Source organism: Opisthorchis viverrini (assembly GCF_000715545.1).
Source record: "Opisthorchis viverrini unplaced genomic scaffold opera_v5_124, whole genome shotgun sequence".
NCBI classification, from domain to species: domain Eukaryota; kingdom Metazoa; phylum Platyhelminthes; class Trematoda; order Opisthorchiida; family Opisthorchiidae; genus Opisthorchis; species Opisthorchis viverrini.
In genome coordinates this window covers 1311574-1337955 of record NW_008751781.1, presented here as the reverse complement: position 1 = coordinate 1337955, position 26382 = coordinate 1311574, and the positions used below count along the sequence as shown (strand labels likewise).

General features: G+C 45.7%; 1 protein-coding gene across 1 annotated transcript in view; it reads right to left on the bottom strand.

Moving 5' to 3' along the window:
* Positions 1-20708, bottom strand: part of T265_06192 (hypothetical protein) — a gene marked incomplete at both ends in the record, with an annotated part of 67450 nt that extends 46742 nt beyond the window's left edge. Inside the window, 9 exons of the mRNA XM_009171393.1 lie at positions 336-591; positions 1850-2027; positions 3544-3708; positions 10725-10891; positions 12075-12281; positions 14391-14575; positions 20142-20255; positions 20301-20387; positions 20441-20708. Of these exons, the coding sequence (XP_009169657.1) occupies positions 336-591; positions 1850-2027; positions 3544-3708; positions 10725-10891; positions 12075-12281; positions 14391-14575; positions 20142-20255; positions 20301-20387; positions 20441-20708 (1627 nt within the window). The remainder of the gene's footprint in view (positions 1-335; positions 592-1849; positions 2028-3543; positions 3709-10724; positions 10892-12074; positions 12282-14390; positions 14576-20141; positions 20256-20300; positions 20388-20440) is intronic.
* Between the last annotated feature and the right edge of the window lie 5674 nt (positions 20709-26382).

Here is a 26382-nt window from a genome sequence, read left to right as displayed (position 1 = left end):
AGCGCGATACATATGACGTGTCAAATCGTGACCGACCGCACTCTATTCTTGAGACACAAGCTAATGGTGCCCCGTTGAAGGATTCAATCACTATTTAGCGGCTCGCCACAGGCAGCCAGTTGGGTATGCTGATCATTTCCTAGTTATTTTTCTGTCAACCTCTCAAAACTATTCCTTCGTGTTCAAGCGACACAAACGCTGTTCCTCATGTGTGTCCAAACAAACGACTCGTGATGGCGACTATCCCGCATAGATAGGTTTTATATGAGGGGAAAATTTGAGGAACTCTACCAAATAATACTAAATGAAATGAAGTGAAATGAAATGGCACATACCGAGATACAAAGCCAGTCGACGGCATGCATTGAGAATGAGTGTCCGGTGTTGATGATTGTCCACAAGGAGATCATCATTTGGTGTGGCTGTTGTACGGGGACCGGAGGAGAATGAATGGCGAATATGTACAGAATCTGCAGACAGAGTCGATGAAGTTGGAGGCGAGAAGAGGTTGAACAGAAGGCGAAGTAATCGGTCCCGGACAATCGAATCCGGGTGTAGACAGATGGCTTGGGTAAGTAGCGGAAGGCAGATCTGGATTGGGAGAAACGAAGTGCAGCGAAAATGGAACTGGAAGTAAAATTGGTGGATCAGTGACCCGAATCGTTTGATCAATGCTCACATCGATCAGATACGCCAAAATCAGACAAGGTACAAAATAATACAGGGACACATGCATCCTCCCAGTACGGTCTCCAGTGGACCAGTGAGCTCTGTCTCGCAATGGTTTCCATATTGATAATGGATTGGAATGATCTCATTTGTTCCACACCACGACCAAAGGACCATCTTCCTAAAGATCAAAGATCAAGTTGCTCCGAAACGGTACAGTGGTACCTCTTATCAAGTTTAACAGTCGAAACCAATCGAAGTTCTTTTGGACGCTCACCAAGTACGATTGCCGGAAACACAGTTATTTAATCAACATACTCTAGAAAAACAGCGTGATGACGATGAATCGGAATATTAAGATAAACTGAATATCACCCAGTCACAGGTCACGGTCTAACTATAAGGAGACATGCGCGCAGTCACCCGAAATTGCCTTTGACAAACCGAAAAGAGGCACTTGATGTGTCGCATATTGTTTTTTTTTGTTAGAACGAAGCTGTGCACTGCACTGTCGGGTGATCTTGGCCCTACGGTTGTCTTTAAGAGATTTTCTACCTGTTTCACAGTTGTAAAACTGTGAGAAGAGTGAGCATGGAAGGGTGGTTTTATTGAATAACCTTAAACGGAAATCCCTGTTCGCATCTGCCATTTAGCATTACAAATCATGCTATCATTCTGAATTACAAGAAACAACGGGCACACAGCGCAAAAATGAGCGTTAAAACTAATTTTTGCCCTCTGCTGCTATGGTGATGGGAGAGCAGTTTACGAAGAAGCGTTGTTACCATACCAACCCGGACACCAAAAAATGCTGAATGTAGCACATGGGCGATTGTTATTGATGTCGAAGGAAGTGGGAATCGTGGAATGCTACCCGGCCTGCGTAAGCTAACACGCTGATATCCATGAATAATAATATATCATAAATAATCGTTCAGCTATAGCATGCTTTCGGTGTATTGCTGTCATGCCACCTGAGTGTACGTGGGCTGAGATACTGTCTGATTGCCCAAGACCAAACAAGAGTAGTCGAGATGTCGGCGTCATGCTAGAATCACACACCTTCTGGTTAGTAAATTGGCATATTAACCACTGAGCTACTTCGAGCTCAAATATCCCTGAAAGTGACTGCACATACAGAGAAAAGAAAAAAGAATTAAAATATTCGACCTAGGCTCACAGTCTTGCCATCGTCGGCCATCAGTGGAAACGAAGACTCGAGCCGTTCCGAGACCAGCACAACGAAATCATCCAGAGAGGTGGCCAATCTGAAGGCGACGTCATCCGAATCGGCCGAAACGACACTAAGACGAGGGAGGATTTCCGTCATGTGACGCTTAAATTCACTTGATGTAGATCTAGGTGAAAAACCAAACAAGGTGCACCAGATCAGATCATTAGCCACAGACAAATCCCACTGATAGAAATGTTTTCAACAAATACCGGTGATTACCTTCGAACGACGGGGCTTCGAGCATGGCTTCGAGAATCCAAACGTGCTGCAGCCAGTCACATCCTCATGTTCACAGTACAAGCCCTGTGACAGTCATATGACTACTGTCTTCCAATAGAATTCATCAATCACTATCGAAAATTAAGCCTTCACCACATTTAAGGAAGCGAGAGATTGCAGAGGAAAAGAGGAACAATATCCGGTCATCTTAGTCTGTTGTGAAATTTTGTGTACCTCAAGGAGAATTTCCAGCAAACTCACACTGATCATAATAGAGTAGTCAGGTACCTGTACAGCGTGTGAGGCAGTGCATGTGCTCGGCTAAGCGGGAGTTTGATGCCTATCACGAAGCTCACCTAATCTCAAGTATCCTACAGTGTGCGAGCGCAATCCGTTGACGGCTATTCGGACAACCATAGTCAGATCGTCCCACCAGGTCAACAGTTGGCTGTACCAAGAATCACATATTCTAGTCTATAGTCAACAGCCGCGTCATCGAATCGGTGAACGCGTAGTTCAGAAGTGCACAGCATGAAACTGTTATTCAAAGGACAATGTATCCGAATGAAGAATGTGAGTATCGGAATTCCGGTCAGATGTCCGGAAGAAACGGAAGTTCATCAAAAAGACTCACACTCCAGGAACACACTTTAACTACACCAATACACCTATCTGACCGTTATCGGAACGTGACAGGAAACCCAGATGAGTCTCTCCCTTATGGTGTTCTCCAGCTGAATGTGCTGTGTACAAAGACCGTCTCACGTTTCAGTTTGTGCGATAGTCTGGGTGGAAACACACTATTCAATTGGAGGACATTAGCTGGGATGCGGTTGAGTCTCCTGCTAAGATTCGTGAACCAATAAACAGCCCAGAGAAAGGGAAGTTTCACTGGATGTGTGAAACTTACTTCTGAGAAGTCATCAATTAAGGAGCCAGTCAATACATGAATCCATGATGTGGATGCCGTTATTGAAGGACGAGTGGTGCTATGTCCTATCACGGTGAGACTATTCAAACTACTGATCGGCTACTCGTGACCAAACGGTTAAGTGTTCAACCAATGGCCGGAAGGCTGTGGGTTCGAAACTCTCTGAGGTCCTTGAGATGCGTATTGTTGATGATTCCTAACAAGGATGAAACAGTTGTATAGTGCTTATCGGCATTTAAGCATAGCCTGGTTTCACTGACAGGATGAAATCTCCATTGAAAGACAAATCAGTTTGCAAACGAGTGTATTTCGCAAAACTAGTAAGGGCAAAAAGACAACAGTAATCCACGTGCTGTGCACCCCTCATTCTTGTGAAACCCTCGATATGTTTAGCAGATAAAAAGCGACGACCCGAATCAAGCCTGTTGTCTGAATTCAAACGACGACGTAGCAAAACATGCAAAACAGTGATAAGCACCAGTAAACTTACCTAGGGCACAAAGGGTGGACCATTGCTAAATCAGTCTGGGAGGCCACATTCGAAGATTTGTCATCAGAGCTATTCGAATCGCTGAATCCACTTTCAACCACCTTGGTATTCGTGGCGGTCTGGTTAACGAAACCCAATCGTTTCTGCACAACCTCAGCATGTTCTCTGTAAAGGAGAGAAAGGGGGCGAGGGGAGAGTGTTTGTCAACCTTGATTTGTCCACAACCGGTTTCTCCCTTCTTAAAGCTCATTAGGTAGACACAGTCCCCATGTTTCTGTCAACCTCAATTAGCGAGTCAATTAGCGAGTGAGATTGTGTTAGCGAGATACCCAACCGAATCTCAGCTGGAACCCGCGGTTATGATACTCTCCAACCGATTGTGCTGCACAAAAGTCATCCACTGTTCCAGTTGGTACGATATTCGAGATATCATATTATTCAGTTGTAACGTTACTCGTAAGATTGCTAGAAGCTCTTCGAAATCGCACCACCTGGTAAGCGCATTCCACGAGTTTCCGTCAGCCATATGTTCTAGTTGAACCCAAATTGGATAGTGTTCGACAAATGTTCTCGTTTGCAGAGGAATTCGGTTCCGACAGGAGACTAAACTGAATGCAAGTGCATCTCTCATTTATGCTGGCCCGCAACAGGCCTCCTCACGTTTCAGATGGAACGATATTCGAGACACTGCAATACTTTGTTGTCTACACTTGACCCACTCCTCATGATGTTGCTGAAGGCTCTTCGACAGCACACCACCTAGTTCACCCTTCCACTTCGGGCTCACCAAGTGGGCACAGTCCCGAGCTCCCATCGGCCTTGTCATATTGGAACTTATATTAAACGGAATCTCACAAATACTCGCATTTGCATCCCAACTTGGTTTTAAAGGGAGACTCAGATAAATCCCAGCAGAATCCCTCTTTTATGATATTCGAAAGTACGGCAGTGGAACATCAGTGAAACATCAGTGGTGATGATGATGATGATGACGATGATGAGCCTACCTACCTGATGAGCCACAAGAACGAAACCGGCACTGGATAGTACTTAGTAATGTTATAAGTAGCGTGTTATACCGATATGTCCAGTGGCGTATGAGCTGAAACATGAGGCGTCTTTAGCAGTGTTGTGGAATGTAGGTAGCACGAGTGCGCTGCTTGGTTGTTGGTCTGTTCGCCGAGCTTGGAAGTTGGATTGCAAACGTTTCATCACCAATTGAGGTGAGATCGTCAGTGCAGAGTTGATTGGGCCCCACTCAACCCTACACTGACGATCTCACCTCGATTGGTGATGAAACGTTTGCAATCCAACTGCCGAGCTCGGCGAACAGACCAACAACCAAGAGGCGTCTTTGTGCAGTACCTTCAGTTGTGCAATATAAAGCAAACATTCAGCTCGGATGCAGCTGTTTCCCAGAGACAACAAGTTAATTTAGAAATTCTGGATAATATACCAGTGGAGCGAATGACAGTAAGTGTGAATTACACAATTTCCAGTGTGTCTGTCCTTTACCAAATAGAGTGTGTACTGGATGCTCGAGTACCTAGCTGGAGTGCAGAAGCACCGTGGAGCTATAGGACATGCCAGAGACGAAAAAGAAAGTTCTCTCGATTTCGCAATCATACTGCCTAACGGAATTGAATGAGATAAGCAGGTTCCGGGTAAGAGTGCAGCGTTTTGGCTCCGGTATCCAATTACTAAGTACACATTGAGTATATGCGAAAAAGTCCAATCTACGACAAACACGGTACACTGTATTCATACTACACAGATATAAAACCTGGTCTTTGGGCGCACTGAACACTATGGATGCATGAGGGCAGTGCTACGTTGAGACCAACTGGCTAGTTATCAACCCCAGGTAGGTAGACGTCAATCCAACTGGGAATTGCAGGTGATCAACATAACTAAAATCGGACAAAATAAATTGGTCAAACATATCTTCCACGTCTCCGGGAGGCGCAAATTAAACGAACCAGGAAAGCCGAATCAATGCATATGGTCTTCTATACCAACCAGCCATCGGAAAGCCTTCAGGTGACTGCATGCAGAGGGCTCTGTTACGGGCGATGTGTTGACGCAAAACCCAACTAAGTGATAGGCAAAATCTGGGCTACTAGTAATTTGTCTCCTCGCACGACTTGTGGGTCACTTCGGTGCATACTTCCAACCTGATTCCTTGTGAACTATCACAGCACACACATGCCCAGAAAACACACGTTGTATGGTGGATTATTAGGCAGCCACGTGTGTACAATAACGTACACTTGTCTATCCGTTCACTAATCCTATTGACAGCTCCATTGAATTATTAGGCGGATAGGTGCTAGCCTAATCCAAGAACTAATCCAACCCGAATGCACTAACCCCTACCACCTACTCGCGAATTATCGCTGTGTGATTACAAATTCAGAAGTGGGTGGTAAGCCAAGCATGGTAACATGGTAAATCGATTCTGAACTGTTGAAAGGACTGTTCTGCTAACAGGCTTTCAAGAAAGCAGAGAGAGACATCTCAGTGTGTTGGGTCTTTTAATTGTAGTTTTATACCCATGAGCAACAGATTTTACAAAGCTTACAATGTATTTCTCAAATTGGAAATGAAATGTATGCTGAAAAGTAGTTTGTCGTCAGAGAGGATCAATTGTGAAATATCAAAAATCCCCAGTCACTTCGAAGTCAGTAAAGATACATCTATGGAGAAGTAGTTCCGCAGGATTCCGTGATGAGACATGGGGCAATAACAGGTGGACCTCTCGTTTACGATTGTCCGCTTCAACTGAATGTGATGCACTAGACCGCCTTACGCTTCAGTTGGTACAATATTCGAGATATCACAATGCGTTGTTGTCTGGACCCAAGAGGGATGAAATCAGCGTGGGCTATCGAAGAGTTTTCAGCGACCTCAGAAGTAGCGCTTTACGTCTTGGAACAATACTTTCTAAAGGCGATAGGACAGTGGCTTAGCGCCAGTAGTTAGTAGCGAAATCTCGGGCGACGGACCACCTACGCGACAGTACACACACACCTAAAGCTATTATACGATCAAGGTTTAAAGGATATTCAACTTGAGCCGGTTGGGCAGATATTGTTTTCATCCTGATACTACTGGTATAACGAAACTTCCCGTTATTTGAGAGGAAAAGTCGTTCAGTTGTAATACCCTTCCAATGCCTAGCTGCCACGCCACCCGAAGAAAGTATGAGGGCTTGGATAGTGCCAGGTTGCCCAAGCCCAGACACGGGAAGTCGAGAAGCATGTCGGGCAAGGTTCTGAAAACTTACCATACACAGTTGAATACCACACGGATAGAGGGACTCAGAACTCAAAGATATGTGATGTTGTCCATTCCGACGCATTGTCGCGTCTACTTAACTTTATGTGGTCACAACAGGAGATGAGAGGAATTCACATTACAAAGACGTCTGACCATATGGACAATTGATCAACTAGAACACGAGCGCCATATTTAGCCATAGAACACCTCATCACTATACACGCAATATTATACGATACGCCTCCTCAAGAAAGAAAAACCGAGTGGATGTTCCCTCGTGAAGGGTGACGCAAACACGAACTAGACTGTACATTTCTGTTCCGGAGCAAGGCACTTATACCAATTATTTCAAACAGCATTTGTGAGTGCGCAATGGGCTTTGGGCTCCGGTTTACAGGAATGCACAAAATCCAATAACCTAGCATTTCCGCGAATGAAACGTGACAATGCAGCCCCTTGAAGGTACACAGTAACCGTCGGTTCACCATATGTTGGATTAGCTCTGTACCATGGAGCGGGATGCCTAAACAAAGGATTCTATCCTAATCTGATCAGGAATGACGGTTACTATCGAGAAGAATGTTGTAACCCAGATGGCGTATAGTTGTTGCTTTGTCAGCTGAGCTGAGCAATTTGCCTGCAAACGTTTGATCGCCAATCGAGGTGGCATCATCAGTGCGCTGTTAGGAAGCGGATTGGAACAAAGTGATGAGCCGGTGGCTGTGCATTGAGCACTGTTGCGTGTTTATTATTATACATGGTGCTAGCCGAGGTTGACCTTGGAGCACGATTGATTGTTCGATAGAGTGGTTGCATTGGTTGATCTGTTGTCCTTTGTTCTAATTGTTTGGTGACCTCGTAGCCTTCGAGAGGCAGCTTTGTCCGGTCTCACTATTCTCTACTGGCACTATCACCACAACGTATTCCAACAAACGAACTATGAGCCTACCTTCAGCAAAGTGACCGATAGGCCAAATCAAGGTAAGTGGGGGGGGGTATACTGGAATTGCAGGGTAAATTAACAGTGCTTGCGGAATCAGTCGTTCTACGTAACTATCGATTGATGCGCCCGAATCAACGGTAAAGTGCTCATCAAACATGTTTATCCCTCTTGGCGCGTAATTTAGCCGTACCAGAGGCAGCTTCCGGGGCGGAGAACCAAGTGGAAAAGCCGTAACACATCTCCTTAAAATTTTTGCTCGATAAGAAAGTATCCGTTGAAGTATGGGGTATTGCAGTATTTCACCCTTTCTCCTGTCTAGGCGTGGGCAGCTTGGCGGTATCTCAGCCCTCGTGTTCCCTTCGGCATGGCAACTAGGCGCCGAAATGGTGTTAGATCTGAGCTATATCGAACTGTCTCACAATTTGTCGATTCTATTGGAGATCACAATTTGGTTTGACTGTGAAAAATACGGATAAGTAAATTTATTCTCAAATTGCTGAAATTTGATAAGTAAAACTGAGTAGTAAGTTACAAACTGCAGAAATTCGAAAAACTGCCAGTGCTCAAGGCGTTTTTTATGATTCCATTTGACTCCACGCGGTAGGGAATAGACGTCTGATAAATGTTCGCCATGACGGATCAATTGGCGAGACCTATTTCATATAGGGAGGTTATTCTGGTGTTTAAAACCCGATCGGTGTTATCTTGTCTAAGCAGTAGTCTGATGGAGTTCGAATAGAAACGATGGAGCGTGACGGAGAAAGCTGCTGTTGCTTGTAATATTCGATTGCTGTTCGCATCAACCGAACGTGCATCGAGGAGAAGTAAACTTGCAGTTAGCATTTGACCTCACCAGATTCCCATGTTGTCAACGCCAATAAGGCTGATTCATACCCGCACTTCCAGCCGACCACTAGTGGTGGTTTGATAAGAAATTATTGTTTGCTCTAATTTCCACACCATAAAACTCGCTTACAGACCTAATGAACATTCTGAGCATTCAAACCGGTAGTATGGTCCGAATTGAAACGATAAACAATCCCAAAAAGTAGCCAACCGGAGGCAGTTGTCTAAGAAGTGACAATAGAAGCAGGTTTCGGCGACTTATTGACTTTGGGAAAACAAAACCTAATGGCCTTAACCAACCAACTCCCTATGAGGGAGTGTCACCACCATGAAAGTGTTGCAGTTCGATGCAGAGCTCTTCCAAGCAAAACGTCTATGATCAAAGACGGGCAAAGTTTGCGAATTCTATTACAAACTTAAATCCCTCATTCGCGGCCACTCACTGGAAGGCCGCGAACTAACGAGAGAGAAGTCACGAATGTAGGATACGGTTTCGAAGAGGAGAAATGAGTGGTGTATGTTGAAGGTGCAAAACGGACATGCTACAACGATGGATAGATCAGCCTCATTCTGGTCTCCAAACGTTTCGTTACACAACATTGCTGACTTGACTCGACTGTAAGTAAGCGGAAGTGAAATGAACTGCTGACTGAATGATCGCTGAAGGAGCCATCTCTCTGTGTTACCGCCTTTCGCAATTCGTTTCCAACAATTTACTGATCCATTAATATTTGGACATGACAATCACCGGTCAAATAGGCAATATCCTGACATGTTTTGCCGTTTACATTTTGCCAAACTGTATGGATGTCTTCATCATCAGTGTCACGTTTTGCAGCAACCAACTGCATGTTGTGTGATAGCCGTTCTGATAGAGAACGACCACCTGTTGCATTGTTCGCGCGCCCCAATGCACTTTAACGCACATGCAAACGGGTGATCGCATCGACGATAATCTCAAATGGTAGCTGCACGGATTCGACAAATCGAATTTGCGCAATCACAGCAGCATTGATTGGGACCACAAAGATGTGAAGATTCGGGTTTTTCACGAACCGATCGGTCCGAGTAATCGGCTACCTCAAAATAACTACCATCATAGTATTAAAAGGCTGACTGTGGCGTGTGTTTGTCACCGATAGTGCAGAATTGCCGCCATTGTTGTCAACGTCGCTGGCGCGCACAACTAGCAGGGTCAAGCCACCTGGTCGGACAGGTGTTCGATTCGTACCAGTTGGCAACTAGATCACAAAGTATACTAAATTCATCTACATCGAATCGCGCCAACAACAAATACTAACAGTTATCGTCTGTTGGTGACATTACCAGTTAACTCAAATTATTCATGTCAGAATGATCATCATCACCATCAGCAACGCATCACCAGTAAATACTGGTTCTTAGCTGTGATACGACCACAAAGAGGAATTGCTCCAGTAAAGAATGAAAAAGAAGGGGGAGGATGGGGACCTGTTATAAACAACCTTAGGCTTGGCTGGTTGTCGAGTTTTCGAAAATGCCGTGTAAGTAATTCACGAAGTATCCAATGGAGACTAAACGTGCGGCTCAGGAAATGGGGACTGGCTACTAATCAAGGACAGCGAATCCTTCTGGGTACGAAATATGAACGTTGTGTGCCAAGTGACAACAGAAGGAACTTTTGTAATTGCATGTCTATTAGAGCTGAGGCATACGTTTATAGTAAGTGCACAAAAGACCATGGAAAGGAGCCTACTATTAAGATGAATAATAATAATAATAATCGTTCAGCTGTAGCGCCCTTTCGGTGCCTAGCTGCCATGCCACCCGAAGGAAGCACGAGGGCTGGGATACTGTCAGGTTGCCCAAGCCTAGACAGGGGAAGTCGAGTGGCGGAGGTCGGGTTCAGCTGTAGCACCCTTCCGGTGCCTAGCTGCCATGCCACCCGAAGGAAGCACGAGGGCTGGGATACTGTCAGGTTGCCCAAGCCTAGACAGGGGAAGTCGAGTGGCGGAGGTCGGGTTCGAACCACGGACCTTCCGGTCAGTAAATTCGCGCTCTAACCACTTGAGTGACGTAAGTAAGATATCCTCTCGGAATTGTGTATCCGTAAACAGTCGTTACATAATCCAACACAGCAAATAACCAGTCAGATACACCGCGAACAGTAGGAAAGACAACAGACACGCACCGTTCGAGACAAATCAGCTGGTTTCGCCAATTTTGAGCCTGAATGACCAGCTGCGCGTTTTTCGACTCCAGGAGAACAACCTGTTGTCGCAGTGATACCAGTTCCTCCAGCTGAAACGAAACGAAGCGGGAATAAAATCAAGTATTGGAGAAGAAAGGAGATTCATTCAGGACAACTGTATCCTACCGAGAATAAGTAATAGGTTTGCATGGGATGACTTTCGGTGGTACAATTAAAACCTATACTTTTCACTAGCTCAGGGTCAGTACTTAACTATCATCACCATTATTAATTACTAGCTGAGACGACGCATCCGACGTCATTATCATTGACGGATGTACCAGATGAGAATATAAAAGAGCACTGCAATTCAACCACGTCACTTCGGTTGAACAAAGCTTCATAAAAAGAAGGAGAAATGAGACTTAGGACTGGTTTGTCACAAACATCAGAGGTGTCCACACGTGGAGTACTCAGTTAGATGGTGACAGCAGGCATTTCGTTCAGTATAGTCAGTCAAGCACAGAGGGTAAAGTGAACTTCATCTTGGAAGGCGAACAGCATCAACGTCACCCAAACTTTCCGTTACATCTTTCATTACATTTATCACCTTTTATAACCTCCAAGTTTCCGCCACTGCGAATTGGGCACCGACAAAAAACATTCTTATCGGCAGGCAGCAACTTGGGGTACGTAACACACGGCCCAGCCAGCTTAGCTTGCAACGCCTGATACATTCTTTGAGGGGAGCATCCTCTGCATCAGCTAAAACACGTCTCCTAGTCACTTCATTACACATTCGCTAACCTCAGCCGATTCGAGCTACAGTTTTGATACATCATTGGTCAACGACTTGAGATTGTCTCGGATTCTTCGCCCGATGTGGCCGAGTCTTATAGTTATACAACAATACAGCCCGCAGTGTAGTCTGATTCGCGCATCCTTTGAGACCCAGTGAGATGTCTTTTTGATGCCCCAGGTGGGCTAAGTCAATAGGAAACAAAATAGTTGACGGTTAATCGGATGAAGATAACCATGCCCCAGTTTACTGGCTAATGATGCACCGGGCATTAAATCAAGGTGGGGTGTTTGAATCTGCCTAAAACCACAAGAAATCCTAAGAGCAACCCAGACCACTCACATGATAAACGCTCTCAAACATATCAAGAAGCTCGAGAACTACTTTTTTGCTGAAAAATAGGAAACCTAGACAAACTAGAAAACAGGTCTTGAGCCACCAATATAACCAACGCGGATTATTCAATTGAGAACAAACAGTAGCGGGTAATTTACTTGATTCCGAAATCGTTTCGGATCTTCTGTGTCCATTATTACGGAACTGGTCTCATTATCGAACGGGTTTTTCCGCGTGCTACCAACAAGGTCCGTGACCGAATCCAGGACGAGATGCGAGGATGAGATATCATCGGTTGGTGTTGTTGACCAATAAGATCGGAGAAGACAAAGTAGATTCGGTGGTTTAGGCAAATTTACTCCAACCTAGCAAAAGGGAATTTGAAGAAAACACAATGCGTAAATGACTGTGGTACAGTAGTCATCAGGGGAACCATGTGTACCATCCAAAAATATTGATCCGTACGAAGACAGCACGGATGATTATTAGTTTTAACCGGCAAGACCAGAGCAGGTCAAAAGATTTTGTGTGCGCTTCTACAAACTAATTGAATAAAAGGTCGGAACGTACGGTAAAATTGATCGCGACACAGACAGGACAGTAGTTCTCAACCACAAAAACAATTTGAATATACATGAGGACACTCCAAAAAATCGACTAAGTGACGTATACTCCACATAAAGGTTAAACACATCCTCCAGCGCGTCAAACACAGCCTTCGATCATGATCATGGTACTGCATAAGCCAACCGAATGCCTATCGAAGGCGGCGATACCAGCGCCAGGCTAAGCGAACTCACTTCTGGAAAAAATAATTGATTTCCAAGAAGAAAACGAACGTTTCATCGTCACAGGTACAGTATTCGCCGCGAAACACTGGTCCGTTCATAAAGAACGTTGAAAACATCCAATTGTGTATTGCACACAGACAAAATAGTAATCAATGTTGAAGTTCACGGATTGTTGGACAAAGAGAGTGAGAGAGGACACTCCAAAGAAGAGAATGATAAATCTAGTTCATGGATAGGGAACCCGACCCCACCGTGGGGAAGAGATCCGGAAAGTGGACTAAGTGGCCCAAAGGCAAGGAGGAAGTTTCATGTGTGGTTTCAAATTTATGCGCAGTAATATAGATAGAACGAGCTTTCTCCAGACTATTCTGGCGTCAGTAAAATCGAAGTTGCGCATTTTTTTAGTGGCAGTAGAGAGTGAAACCAGTAACCTGGGCGGGTGAGCTCAGTGGTCCAACAGAGAGAGGAACCAGGTTCTCCGCTAACAAAAGATGCCACAACCTACCTAACCAAACTGGCTACAGCAACTCAATAATTACAAGTCAAACTAGTCATGGAGACATGGCGAATACATCAAGTAGCCAGAAGGCGCACGACAGATCCACTCACTGGATCCAAATTACCAATACTGGGAAAACGGATTTTCCTAGTAGTTCGATAGTTGAAGAGAGGTCGTCACTCGGCTACAAACTAACGAAAACGAATTGATAGGGAGTGAACCGAAGATTCCCATAAGGTCGTGGAAAATGCAGCGGTAATTTCTCGGTAATTTCTCCTCTAATCGATACAATAACAAGGTAGTAACGAACAGGATTCTGATTCAAAATGGGACGGGCTATCAGTTCCTTATATATAGTCACGTGGTACGGTTAAGCTGTTACACTGTAGACACTATTGGACTGTAAGTTTACAACCACGCTAGGTGCGTGTGTACACGCACCTATGTTAGATGCAGAGGACAGGGGTTTTTTTACCCCGATAGTGATTGACTCTGTGTTACAGTTAGGACATTGTTTACCTATCGCCGTTCAGTTGCAACAACACTTCGGTGCCTGGCTGCAATGCCTACCGGAGTAAGCGCGGGAGCTGGAATACGGTCAGGTTGCCCCATGAAAGGTATTAAAATAAGATTGATTCAATTACACTGCTTTATCCGAAGCAGTATTAGTTAAGTGCCCGATCCACTTCAAACACAAGTCAATTTAAACCAAAATTTCCGTCGACCGGGGCCCAGAAATCCAAGAAACAGTCTGTTATCTGTTCAAGTAGAACATAAGGTTGACGAAAACTCGGGGACTGCGCCTAACAGATAAGTCTCAAGAAGGGTGAAACCGGTCGTGGGCGATTTGGAGAGTTTTCGGCAACCTTCTGAGTAGTTTCCTTTATGAAAATACTCTGTTATCTTGTCCACCCAACTCACTGCATGAAAAAGCTCCCTGTCAAGTTGTGTTGCTTAGTCCTATCCACTGATGCGTCACCAGTTGCAAACTAACCGGCTCCAAGTGTGTCACGGAAATCTGTGTGCTGCTACAAATCACATGACAAAAAGCTTGAAAAGTTCACAAAACTGTCATTATACGTGACACAATTGATGGAACAGTGACAACACATGATTGATAAACCAGTAACGAAAAGCATACCAATCGACCGGACTGGTAGCGAAAAAAATTTTGATCCATTTACCTGTTCCCAGGATTCAACGTCCTGCAGACCGACAGATTCAGACTCTTCGGAAAACTGAACCGCCGTAATGCGGTAGTTGTTGTGTAAGAGATAGTCATTGATGAGCACAGCTAAGGCACGGAATTCGTAAGGACGGATATCTTGTGGTTGTGTGTTTGGTGGCTCGTGGAAGTTACTGTCAGGATCTAAAGAATTGAAGCAAGCGGGTGAACAGTATGTAAACTTCCAAACGAAGATTTTAAACAGCAAGTTTTTTTAATGACAACGAATTTTAAACGGCTACACTGACATCTGGGTAATCTACTCGAGCCGTAGGGAACAACGAACAAGCAGTTGGGAATGAAACAACATCTATGTCAAATTAAAAAGACAAGATTTTGGTTCATAGTTACATAAAACTAAGACTACATGGGTGTCTCGACTGCGTGAACAATATTGAGGATACGAACTCTAAAGAGCTAAGCGGTTAAGGTCCGCGGCTTGAGCCATACCTCATCATCTCCATTGCTCCTTTCCAGGCTTGGGCAGTCTGGCCGTATCTCAGCCCTCGTACTTCCTCCGGAGCGTTGCAGCTGGGTACCAAGAGGGTGTGATAGCTGAACGAGACGATCATTATGAGAACACGGAGGTAAGCTGGGCTGCCTCCGAAACAAGCTAGCAGCATATACTAGTAACTTCCCTCACCCATAGCCGGCTTCGAACACCCCGGGACTTCATGTACCCTCATTGAGTATGTTACACCCTATCTCCTTGGCTAGTTTCAACTGCGTGGAAAATTTTTTTTAAATGGAGCCTACTATACTATGTCGTAATGTTGACCGTGGGGTTCAATTCAACGGCTCAAACAAAACAGACCCCCACATGAGAGGGCTGGCTACCGAAACCGGTGGTGTCTCTAGAAGGTGACAACTGTTCGCCTAAAAATGGTGGACTAAACCCACCCCGAAAATCATTCACTCCTAGAGTACGCTCGCTCCTGAAATAGGCCACATTTGCCAAATGGTCTAAAAAAGTTGTTTGCTTTTAATTTTTCACTGAATAACACTACTGTCACCAACTAGGGAAGTGAAGTCTGGGTACATTTTCAAAGCTTCTGAAGTTTACACAGAATATCCCAAATCTACCAACGAGCTGATAATCACATACTGACATTCGTATATCGAGTTCTACATACAATGACCTCTCCAAGGGAGAGACCCCTTTAGAGAGAGTTCATGGAGATCTTTCCGTCAGGCTTCTAGGGGTCTTCCTGTATCAGAAGACGTCACTCCAATCCCCCTAGAGTTCGTTATTTTACTCCTCAGAGAGTGGGCCAAGAGTCGCATGACGTATCTAGATCATGTCAGCTGAGATACTAGGTAACATGCACCAGGCCTCTGAGCCATTTCAAAAATGTCTAGTTCAGATAACTCGACCGAAGTTTCGTTCCAAGTCTAGAATTAGGTTTTTTGCTGCTCGACAAATGTCGGGGTTCATGTTACATTGTGAGGAACATCCAGTTTACGTTTATCCTTCCTAAAGCCAATCTGGTGTTAACAGTTGACCTGTCTTTATTGCAGCAGGTGGTGGACCGAATTTCGTGAGACAGAATACGAATAAATCCAGATGGAAGTTGTTGCAGCCATTGTAAATCACTGTATGGCTGAGGGAGTCCTATTCACTACCTTCTCGTGGCGATATATAAGAGAGCGAGAGAGTGTCAGGCAATATAGTCAGGTTGACGTTTCATGGTTTGCCCTTCTAGGGGATCTGGCTAGACCATGGTGTCAAACCAACAACGGCGAGGGAATAAATCAGCTATAGTTGGCTGGGCGGATAAGACTGCCTTCTGAATCCAATGGTCATGCTGACGGTCCTGACCACCTGTTCTCTGTATCTTCCATCCTGCCTTGTAGATTTCTCTTGATTGCGCAAAGACTAGAGGTGCATCCGGTGGAGCTGGGTTAAACCCGTAATGGATCCCCACGAAATCCCAATGATCATATTCCTAAAATGCAATTCTGTTCATGCTGGGACGTCTCCGGAAGTTCATGCATCACTTGCTGACAAGCGGCTGGGGTGATCAGAAAGCAAGCCGAGGTTCCCGACGTAAGAAGAAAGCCCCTCACAAGTCGTTGGAATATTTGTGCGCAACTTCAGGCTTCCACCCAAAGAATTTACGAATATCATATATTAGCTGTCTCGGTAAACCCGTTACCTGACTCTGGTCCACGATCAATACAGGGCCCTGGCTTCATCACGGCGGACCAGCGGACAACACGAGGATCTAAAGAGTTGCGAATGCCGTAACTAGCCGCTCCAACAATGTACTAATTGCTTTGGATCCAATATCCCAAGAAAAGTGGTGGCTCTTTACAAAGGGATCCCTCTGAAATTGAGTGTAGCAGCTGTTTAGGTCCCGCGCCAGTATCGGACTCAACCGTAAGAAACGAGTTCGATGGACAATTACAACAGGCGATCAACGGGACCTCAAGAAAAGACACTTTGAGAGTAGCGGGTGATAGGTACGCTCGAGTTAGTGGACGATAATACGTGCCACGTATTTGGCCCGTTTGGATTGGGTCAATGGTGTGAAAGCGACGAAAGCTCCTAACCTTAACCTCACTTAAACGGCTCGTTTTCACTAATGCTCTTTTTCAGAATCCCAGAAAAGGCTTACTGACGTGGTACTGGAACAACTATGTTACGGTGCGCGCGTGACGGGATTCATCGATGAAAAATTGAAGGTTTCAGAGAGGTGCGGATTCTGGAAGCGCAGGAGGTACAGATCACACGCTTGTGCAAGTCAGAAGTAAATTTCATCTCATCGCTAAATGAAGTCGTTCTCCGAAGTGCAACAACAAAGCGCTACTCAGCTTACTGGGAAATCAGCGGAGACTTTTTGGTACAATAAACGTGGGATGAGATGCTAATAATTCTAAACTTCCAGCTGACCACTTGGTTCAGGTAGATGACAAGTGAGTAGCTTTGAAAACCCATGTACAGTAAGCCACTATGTACAACGACATCGCCTAGACTGGATACTTGAGGGAAGGTGGTGAAAGATCAATCGATTATCCTGGTTGGACTGGTCGGATATGGCATCAGGCATGGAATCTGCTGAGAAAACTGGTGAATTCGGCAAAATTCGTTCTACAGGAAAGGCTGCAGGAGACCTTCGACCTTAATAGGACTCTCTGCGTGGAGCGAATGGAGAGTTTCCCAACCATGACGAAAAGATGGAATACTTCGAACAACTGTTCAACCACCCGTCAACCAAAACTTGAAACCCCGAGATCAATCCAGCTTCAACACAATACGATGCCAACCGTGAGGCCAAGTGAACCAAAGATTTCCACGGTTATCAGACGGCTGAAGAGCGGAAAAACCCCCGAGAGGATTGAATACCGGCATGAGTCTATGAGCTCTGCACTCCGGAACCTCTCGAACCACATCATAAGATGTTTTGCACACCTCCGAAAGCTGAATTCGTTATGCAAGATTGGGGTAACTCACTATAATTACCGACCACCCAAAAGGCATGTGGCGTCAATCTTGTTGATGCTGCTACCAAAGTTTTCGCGTCCATTCTGCTACGTTTCCTCCGAAAACGGGGAACGCTAGACCGGGGTTTCCGCCCTGGAGACTGAGAACCAAATATTCTCTTTGTAACGAAAATCAGAACATCTATTCAAATTTGGGTAGCTCACGACGGTACACTCTATCAGCTTTCGGGTCGCGTTTAAATAGAGTGATCGTGAATCACAGTGGATCATCCTATTAGCTGAAGTGGAGACAGTCGATCTCATGAAGGCTCACTACTTATTGGTGAAAGCTCAGCAGCTGCTAGACAGGGAGGAGGCCGGAGTTCGACAATGAGGCTGCCAGCGCTACCCAAACGAATACTCCCGGGATATTGTGCTATCCAATAAACCCCCCAAATCCGGAGAGATGAATTGGAATGATGATGCCGTTCTGTAGAGTTACCACTTGGAAAAACCGCAACGTGTCCCAAGTGAACTAATTCACTAACAGCATTAGTAGGATTAGAAATCAACACGTCGAAGGTTAAGTTAATCTTCACCTGCATAAATGCGCCTCTCCGGCCTCTCAACATAAAGATGGTGAAATAATCTAGTAGGTTGGTTGCACCACTCAACGGATAGGCTAAAGAAGACATTTAACAGTATGCACAGCAACCGACAAGCTTTTGTGCAGCTGAACCTCGTATTGTGAAAAAATGAGCTTGGTTTACGCACGAAAACTCGGATCGTCAATGCAGCCACACGTCCGGTCCTAATTCATGCTTGCAAAACATGGCACCTGTATGGTCTATGGAATCCGTCACTGGAGCGGACACTCCGTAAATCTGGTAGCCGATCGCTTTTCCTAGGAAGTGTGTATCCGACACATTAGAAACCAATTAATCTCGCCCCAGGAGACAATCTTCCGAAAGAGAACAAATAATTAAGTTAGGAAGTAACTGATGGACCGACTAGATAGACCGACCCTATGGGTGAAAGTAGGATAGGATGACTCAGCAGGAGTGGTCTACGAAGACGTGGATTTGTTCTACCCGACCTCTGCCACTCGACTTCCCCTGTCTAGGCTTGGGCAACCTGGCTGTATCCCAGCCCTCGTGCCTCCTTCGTGTGACATGACAGCTAAGCACCGAAAGGGTGCTACAGCTGGACGATTATTATTATTTATTATCTGGGGTGCTAGTGAAAGCAAAAAATAACCTGTTGCGGTTTGCGGGATACGTATTGTTCATACTCACAGCACTCTAGTTTGAACAGTCGCCCTTCTGTCTCGGTGTAATTATTCTGGTGAGTCCACACCAGAGGGTGGAGCGCTGGACTCGAGTTTCACTCTTACTACAGCTCATTAGTAGTGCCTATCCAATGACCGTGTTGGGGTTTGAACTGCGGACACCTGACATCCGAGGTAATTGTGTTACCACTACTCCACCAGCGCACGTTGGGGAACATCTGAATTTTCACGTCTGAATGGGTGAACGTGTTCATGTTTGAGCGATTTGATTGGTGCACACGATTCATCAACACAGTCATTGGATAGGCACTACTGATGAGCTGTAATAAGAGTGAAACTCGAGTCCAGTGCTTCCCCCTCTGGTGTGGACTCACCGGAATAATTACCCCGAGACAGAAGGGCGACTGTTCAAACGAGAGTGACATGAGTATGAACAATAAAATAATCATCAACAGCATGACATCAATGTTCAATACTGATACTTAGTTGCCGTGCGACCAAAAAATAATAATAGTAGAATAATCGGTCCCTAGCTGCCGTGCTATCCGAAGGAAGCACGAGGGCTGAGACAGTGCCAGGCTACCCAACCGTACAAGGAGCAGTCGAGATGCACACGTTGGGTTCGAAACATGGACCGTCCGGTCGGTAATTTCGCATCTTAACCACTCAGCTGTCTAGGATCGTGATGTGATGTGAGACAAGCCTAGTGGTCCGGCGAAACTAATTCGGGTGGCAGGTAATGAAATATAAGAAGTCACATGGCTTTAGGTCCATCATGGGTTCCAGTAGAGGTTTAGGCAGTCCTCCAGTTTGTCACGTGTATCGGCGATTCTGTTCCTCATTAATATTGTATTCACTTGGTCCAAAATAACTTACACTGGATTCTTAATGGAAAACTCTATTTGGGTACAACAAATCTGTGGCGTTCTACGTCTGAACAACGCCACAAGGGGAATTACGAAATGGTCGCCAATGGATAAAAAAGTTTACGACACTTACCAAGGTCATTCAGCGTCAACTTTTCGCTCACTGCACGACCAATGGTAATGTGGGTTAGCTCGTTTCGTAGGTTTTGTAGCTCTTCGTTCTTTTTGCGTAGCTCATACTCCAACACTATTTACGACGCATAAGACTACCAAACAACAAATAAGGTTATACCTTTCAACTTTTCCTCCAGACTGTTTCCGTCATCCGATATCCGACCCATATCAATAGAGTCCAAGGTGGAAATGCTATGACAGTGAGCTAACCGGGAAGGAGAATGAGGTGGAGGGTTAGGCTAAGAGGTAATCACCTACCAATACCATAAATTGCTTCATCTTTCAACGAGGAAGTAAATTGCTCGAAGTAACTGGCGTCCGAGAAGAAACGGTGGAGGGTTGGAATACGCCTGCCACGATCAAGCCATTCAAAGTAATACTCTAGGGCAGACAAATGTAGCTTCTCCTTTAAAAGATAGTCAGCAACATCCTCGGCACTGATACATGAGTCCTTCAAGCCATTCTTGAAACAACCATTTTCAGATGAACGAGGCGACGCCGAAGTATCGCAACGAAGTTCGCCCATGATTTAGCATGACAACAACAAAATCCTCACTGAGGTGAGCTGAAATAAGGAATTCTGAGTGAGCACCGGAGAGGCATAAGGTGTTGCGTAATGGCCAATTAGTTAGTCAATTAGTTACTCAGCTAGAAATAAAGCATGACGGGTCTGACTACAATGAGTTTATTTGCCAATGACAGGAATGGGATAATGATAACTATGCACTGAAAGCAACAGCTGCAAGTATTCGGTGTACACGGCGCAGGTCAAAACAATTTGTTGAATCAATGGTATCATCAACAACATTATCAAAGACAGTGACAAGTTTCGATACGGATGCTTCACGGCCGTACAACCGCAGAGTTCATCTAACTATATTTAAAGCATTAGAGTGAAAAGAAGAGGAAATAGTGGTTGGGGGGAGGGGACAAGATGCTGGCCTATTACAAGCATTATGAAGTACCCGGACCTCCAAACAACTATCAGACAATCTGGAGACACCACGGACACAAACTGACATCAATGAGTCACCATTTCTTGTAATGTCTTCAGCAAAGCGCAGAAGGGGTCACAGCGGCTCCATCCTGGGAGACCAGACGAACCAACACCCAACCACTTCGGAATCTCTTCCACATCCTTCAGCTAAGTCATACGTAGCTTACCTCGTGATTTGCGCCATTCTGAAGGAGGGACAGAGAACAACACTCATCTCGATAGACGGTGTTTCGGTATGCGTAGCACGTGGCCGAGCCACTGTGGTTGATGCAGCTGGATGTTTTCCACGATTGAAGTACCGGCTGCACAAACAAACACCCGTTTTCTAATTACCTCGTTGCCAATTCGCTGATCCCATCCGACATTAGCTAAAGACTGAGGCGTTGGTTAGCGAAAACCTGGAGACGCCTCACAGCATCCGTATTCCGAGGACATGTCTCGCAACCATGCAACAATACCGTCTTTAATATAAACTCGTTACTGCCATTCTTTGGACTCGGTGATATGCCTTTTTACGCCACAAGTAAACCAACTTGGCTGACGTCATTCGGGCCTTTGACACCCGTGCACTGACTTCATCAGACTCAATTCCGTCAGAACTAATACAACTACCGAGGTATGCAAAAGTCTCCACAATTTCATTCTTCTCCTTGAATTCTAACGGGTGTGTTCAGAGGCTGCACATTCTGAAGCATGACTTTGCGCTTTAAATATGGAAGACATACGTCGATGGTATGATAGTGGTCAGTCCATTCAACAGAGCTTGTGCTTCGCTTTCGAAGATGAAGACCATGACATCTGTTTACTTTGGATCGACAAGTTTCTCACTGGCAACAAGTTGTGAAAACCTTCCATTGATCGGCTTAACACTTTACCAGTGACGAAGTCGAACAAGAATAGAGAGTGGATACTATTGCCGGACACCACTTTTTGTGGGGAAGCTTTTGCACAGCCCAGCATACACGCCCACACACCCAGAAGTATATGAATATTAGGACTGGATAATATACACCGATTCTTGAGGGTACATCCTTTTGAACAAGTGAAATTGACAACACTGGCAGGTCAACAGCATCGAAAATACCCTTGAAGTCAAGAAACACCAGGATTGTGGGTTGTCTGTATATATGTCGTTGCACTGAAGTCAGACGGAGTGGAAAGATGTGGTCGACGCAGCCTTTACCTGATTGAAGTCCCGCTTGACGCTCACGGGTCAAGGATTCACATACCGCCGCAACGCGAGGATGAACAGTGACGAGAGAATCCCCTTTAGAACGGGAGTCAGACCAACATCTGTGGTTATTGTATTAACTATGAGCGATCTTTTGAAAGTGGGCACTATTAGCGACATACTTCGATTATCTGGGACCGTCTTTTTCTCCTAGATAGACGTAAATAGGCTAAACATGCACTGCCTAAGGAATTCACCTCCTTTCTTGAACAGAGCAGGCGGAAGGTCGTCGGGGCCGGGAGTATAGGCTTGAGTATAGGCATACTCGCACACTTCTGCGGTTGAAGGGGGCTTCATATTCATAGTCATTGTCTGCTGAATGTCAGGATTTCAGATTGGAGGCGGCAGGTGGACAACTGGATTACTGTTCAAATTAGTGTGCCGAGCGTTCCAAACCTTCTCTTTTGCTGGATATCAGAGTCATTTTAGTCTTTGGTAGCTTCGCTGAACAGAGGCTCGGAGGATCAGCCAGAAGATTCAAGTGGAACAGACTGTAGATGTTTCGAGCATTCTTTTTTTAATTTTCCATTTCCACGAAGCTTCTTAGTCTGCACGGACAGTCATTTTACTTGACGTCAGAAGATGCATCGGGTTAAGTTGTCATTGCGGCCAGGGGGATCTGTCTCCGAACACCCATCACGACCACGGTTCTATCAGAGATTCTGGTTCTGAGTAGCAGTGTGGAAATCCACTCCCAGTGGCCGAAAGTATCCAGCACTGGACCATCCGATAAACTTTTGAGCAGCCGGTTCTGACAGGTCCACTTGATTTATGGACCCACTAGCTTCTCAATGGCTAACGAAGTACGCGCGTTTTGGGGAAACCTGGAAAGTGCAATAAAAAGCATCAACGCGCAGGTGCATGGCCGGAATCAACGGTGGTATCTTGGGAGCGGCTGACCCTCATCACCGGTGACTGTGATTTGGTATATTTGGATTCGGGACTGGTCCGTTCGTGGGCACCAAGTAGTTAGATGATTTCCACTGTTCCGGAAATTGATGGTGTAAAGAAACAGTCTGTGGTCGGTACCTCATGTCCAATCCAAAACGACCACCCACTCGATCCCCACCGTGTTTGATATACCTGCTTGAGCGTTCATTTCACTAGCAAAAACGATGTATGAGCTTCTAGCGGGTTGTTAGAGAGAATCTAGAGCGTCGTAGAAACTCCAGCACGTTCAGAGCTAGTAAGCCGGTACGTAGGCAGACACAACAGTGTGATCGGCCTCACTTTCCGAGATTCTTTCATGGACGTTACCGAACGAAACACCAAGGGGCGACTATCAAAGGGGATCCAGTCAAGTAGAGACACCTCCACCTGATCGCTCAAAACCATACCCACCCTGGTATACCCGAAAACAGCAACCTTCGCATCACTAGGGAGTGCGCATCCGAAATCTGAAAGGGAGCAAGCAATCAGTTCAATTACAGTACTTGCGTCTTCTATCCTTGTTTCTGACAGACAACATACACCAATGTACAGGGGATCCAGCGCACGAGAAAGAGCCACCGGTTCTACTGCTTGCTTCAGTGTGTGAACATTAAAGGCACCTAAGCAGACCGAACTGAATGGTTTGAAAACGGACTTCGAAGCGTTTGGGGTTGTTACTGAATTCGGACTTACAGAAGCTGCAGCTGAGTGCGATGCACGGTGAACAAAGCTATCAATCCTAGTGCCGGGACCTGCAGGGCAAGTATTCAAATTGGGTTGGGGTAGGGTGGGAGAATGTGAAAGTGCAAGAAAGAAGGGGTTAGAGGTTTTCGTTTACCCGCCTTACTGTATGCGGCAAGTAAGGCGACCCGACTAGTGACACCACGCGATGACCGATGTGGAAGGAGATTATAGTTAGTTGTAGGTAAATAAAATAATAAATAATTGCTCAGCTGTAACACTCTTCCGGTGTCTAGCTGCCAAGCCACCAGAAGGAAGGTTGTAGGTGCCACAGCGGTATAACCAGGGCGTCCAGATCTAGAGGGAACGGTTAGGGTCGTTGATCAAAGATTTTGGCCCCAAAGCCTGACCGCAAGATAGCGGTGTCTGGCAGGAGATATAAGTGTATTACCATTTTATGGAACAAGCCACCACACGTTCTAACCCCAGCCATGGAGGGACGCAAGACAATGTTGGTTAGGTCAGCTGTTAACCAACCTGGCATGGAACGCTGTGTTGCGCGGATGCCGCCCAGTATAGCACAAAAGGAGGCACACAAGCCATCACACCACGGTAGGGTCCAAGCTGTTCGGATCATTGGAGGAAAACCCAAATAGTGAGAGATACAGCCCGCCTCTGGGAATGTGATTGGTAACATGGGTGCAACAGGGCCTCCAGACTTCTTTTAAACTAAACTTTGCCGTCCTCCCGTCCCTAATAGAAGGAGCAACAGCTACCAGCTACCAGTTTCTGATCCACACTTAAGTTCACCATTGTCGGAGCACTATATCCCTCACATTCGGCACAAACTGAACGTGCGGGGAAAGGAGATGCATACAAAATATTCTGTATGGTCTGTAAGGTACGAATTGCTGATCGATCGAGAGTGGGTCGTTCCTTCCGAAAGCATGACCAGACCAGGAAAAGGTTTTGATACACCGATTGGCAATTACTGCGAGTTTAAGGGAAAACCTCCTCCAGTTTCTGATCCACACAACAGGGACAGGAACGGGGAACCAACGAGTGACCCAGTAATGATGTGTGAAGTCTACAGAGGACATTATGCAGGTCTACATTAAGCCCCAGCGTCCCCGTCACGTCCAATCCTGTCAAGGCATAACTACGAACGGTCTCTAACCGACTTGGTCTTCACGGTGGAGGACATTCCTCAACTCTTGTGTAAGATCGACCCATTTTGCGCGTTGGGGCCCGACGTAGTCCATCCAAGGATCCTGAAGGAAATGTCGTTTACAACAGCAAATCATTTCCACCCGATGTTTCGTCAGTCACTTGATGAAGTCCACCCTCCCTCTGCTTAGAAGGAAGCGATTGTCACGCTAATCTACAAAACTGGTGACCGACTATCGCCTGGCAGCTACGGGTCTAGAAGCTTCAGAAGCGTGCCGTGCAAGGTGATGCAAGGCATTTTGACGCGCGCCATCCCAGATCACCTCACTTTCAACAACTTAATATCTCCAGTTCAACATAGATTTCTTCAAAAGTTCTTGCGTGACGAGCATGCTCGTATTTATGGATAGCTTAACCCAGGCCAAGGACGAAGGGACCATATCGGGTGCCATATTTTTCGACTTCTTAAAAGCACATCCTGCTGCTCCATAAACGCGAGTCGTACGGGATTTCACGAAAAATCCTTCACTGGATCAAGGCGTTCCTATCGGACAGATCATTCCGAGTGGAAGTATGCTCGACCTACTCTTCTGCAGCGCTGGTCTCCATTGGAGTTTCTCAAGAATCCGTTTTGGGACCACTGCTGTTTCTGATCTACGTCAACGACCTTCCAGATGTTCTTGCAAGTCTGTCTACTTTTCGCAGATGACTCGAAATCCTGAAGTTCCAATGCACTCCAAATGGAAGTTGACACTGCAAGAGTGGTCATTGGACTGGCATCTTCCTCCGAATTTCGTAGTGTGTCCATATGTTATTTGTAGGAGACTCAGCGAATGCCTTTGTCATGCATGGTGAGAGAGGACCGGAAGATATCACGAGGATAGACGCGAAAAAGGACTTCGGTATCTCGATCTTTCTTCCTTCTTACTGTCCTTCTTACTGTACCATGAGAAATCGGCCCAAAAGGCATTCGCCGTTCTACGGATGATTCGGCGCACATTCTCCCGTATTACTCGCATGGACTTCCGAATCCGCTTATGGAGTCCACATCAGACCGCTCGTTGAATATGCCAACGGAGTTGTCTTTTCAGGACGCAAGAAAGAAGTAGCTCTCGCTAAACGCGTCCAGCGAAATGCTACGAAAATGGTTGCAGGCCTTAAGTCCGGCAACGTGGTGGTCTTGTGGTGCTTCAA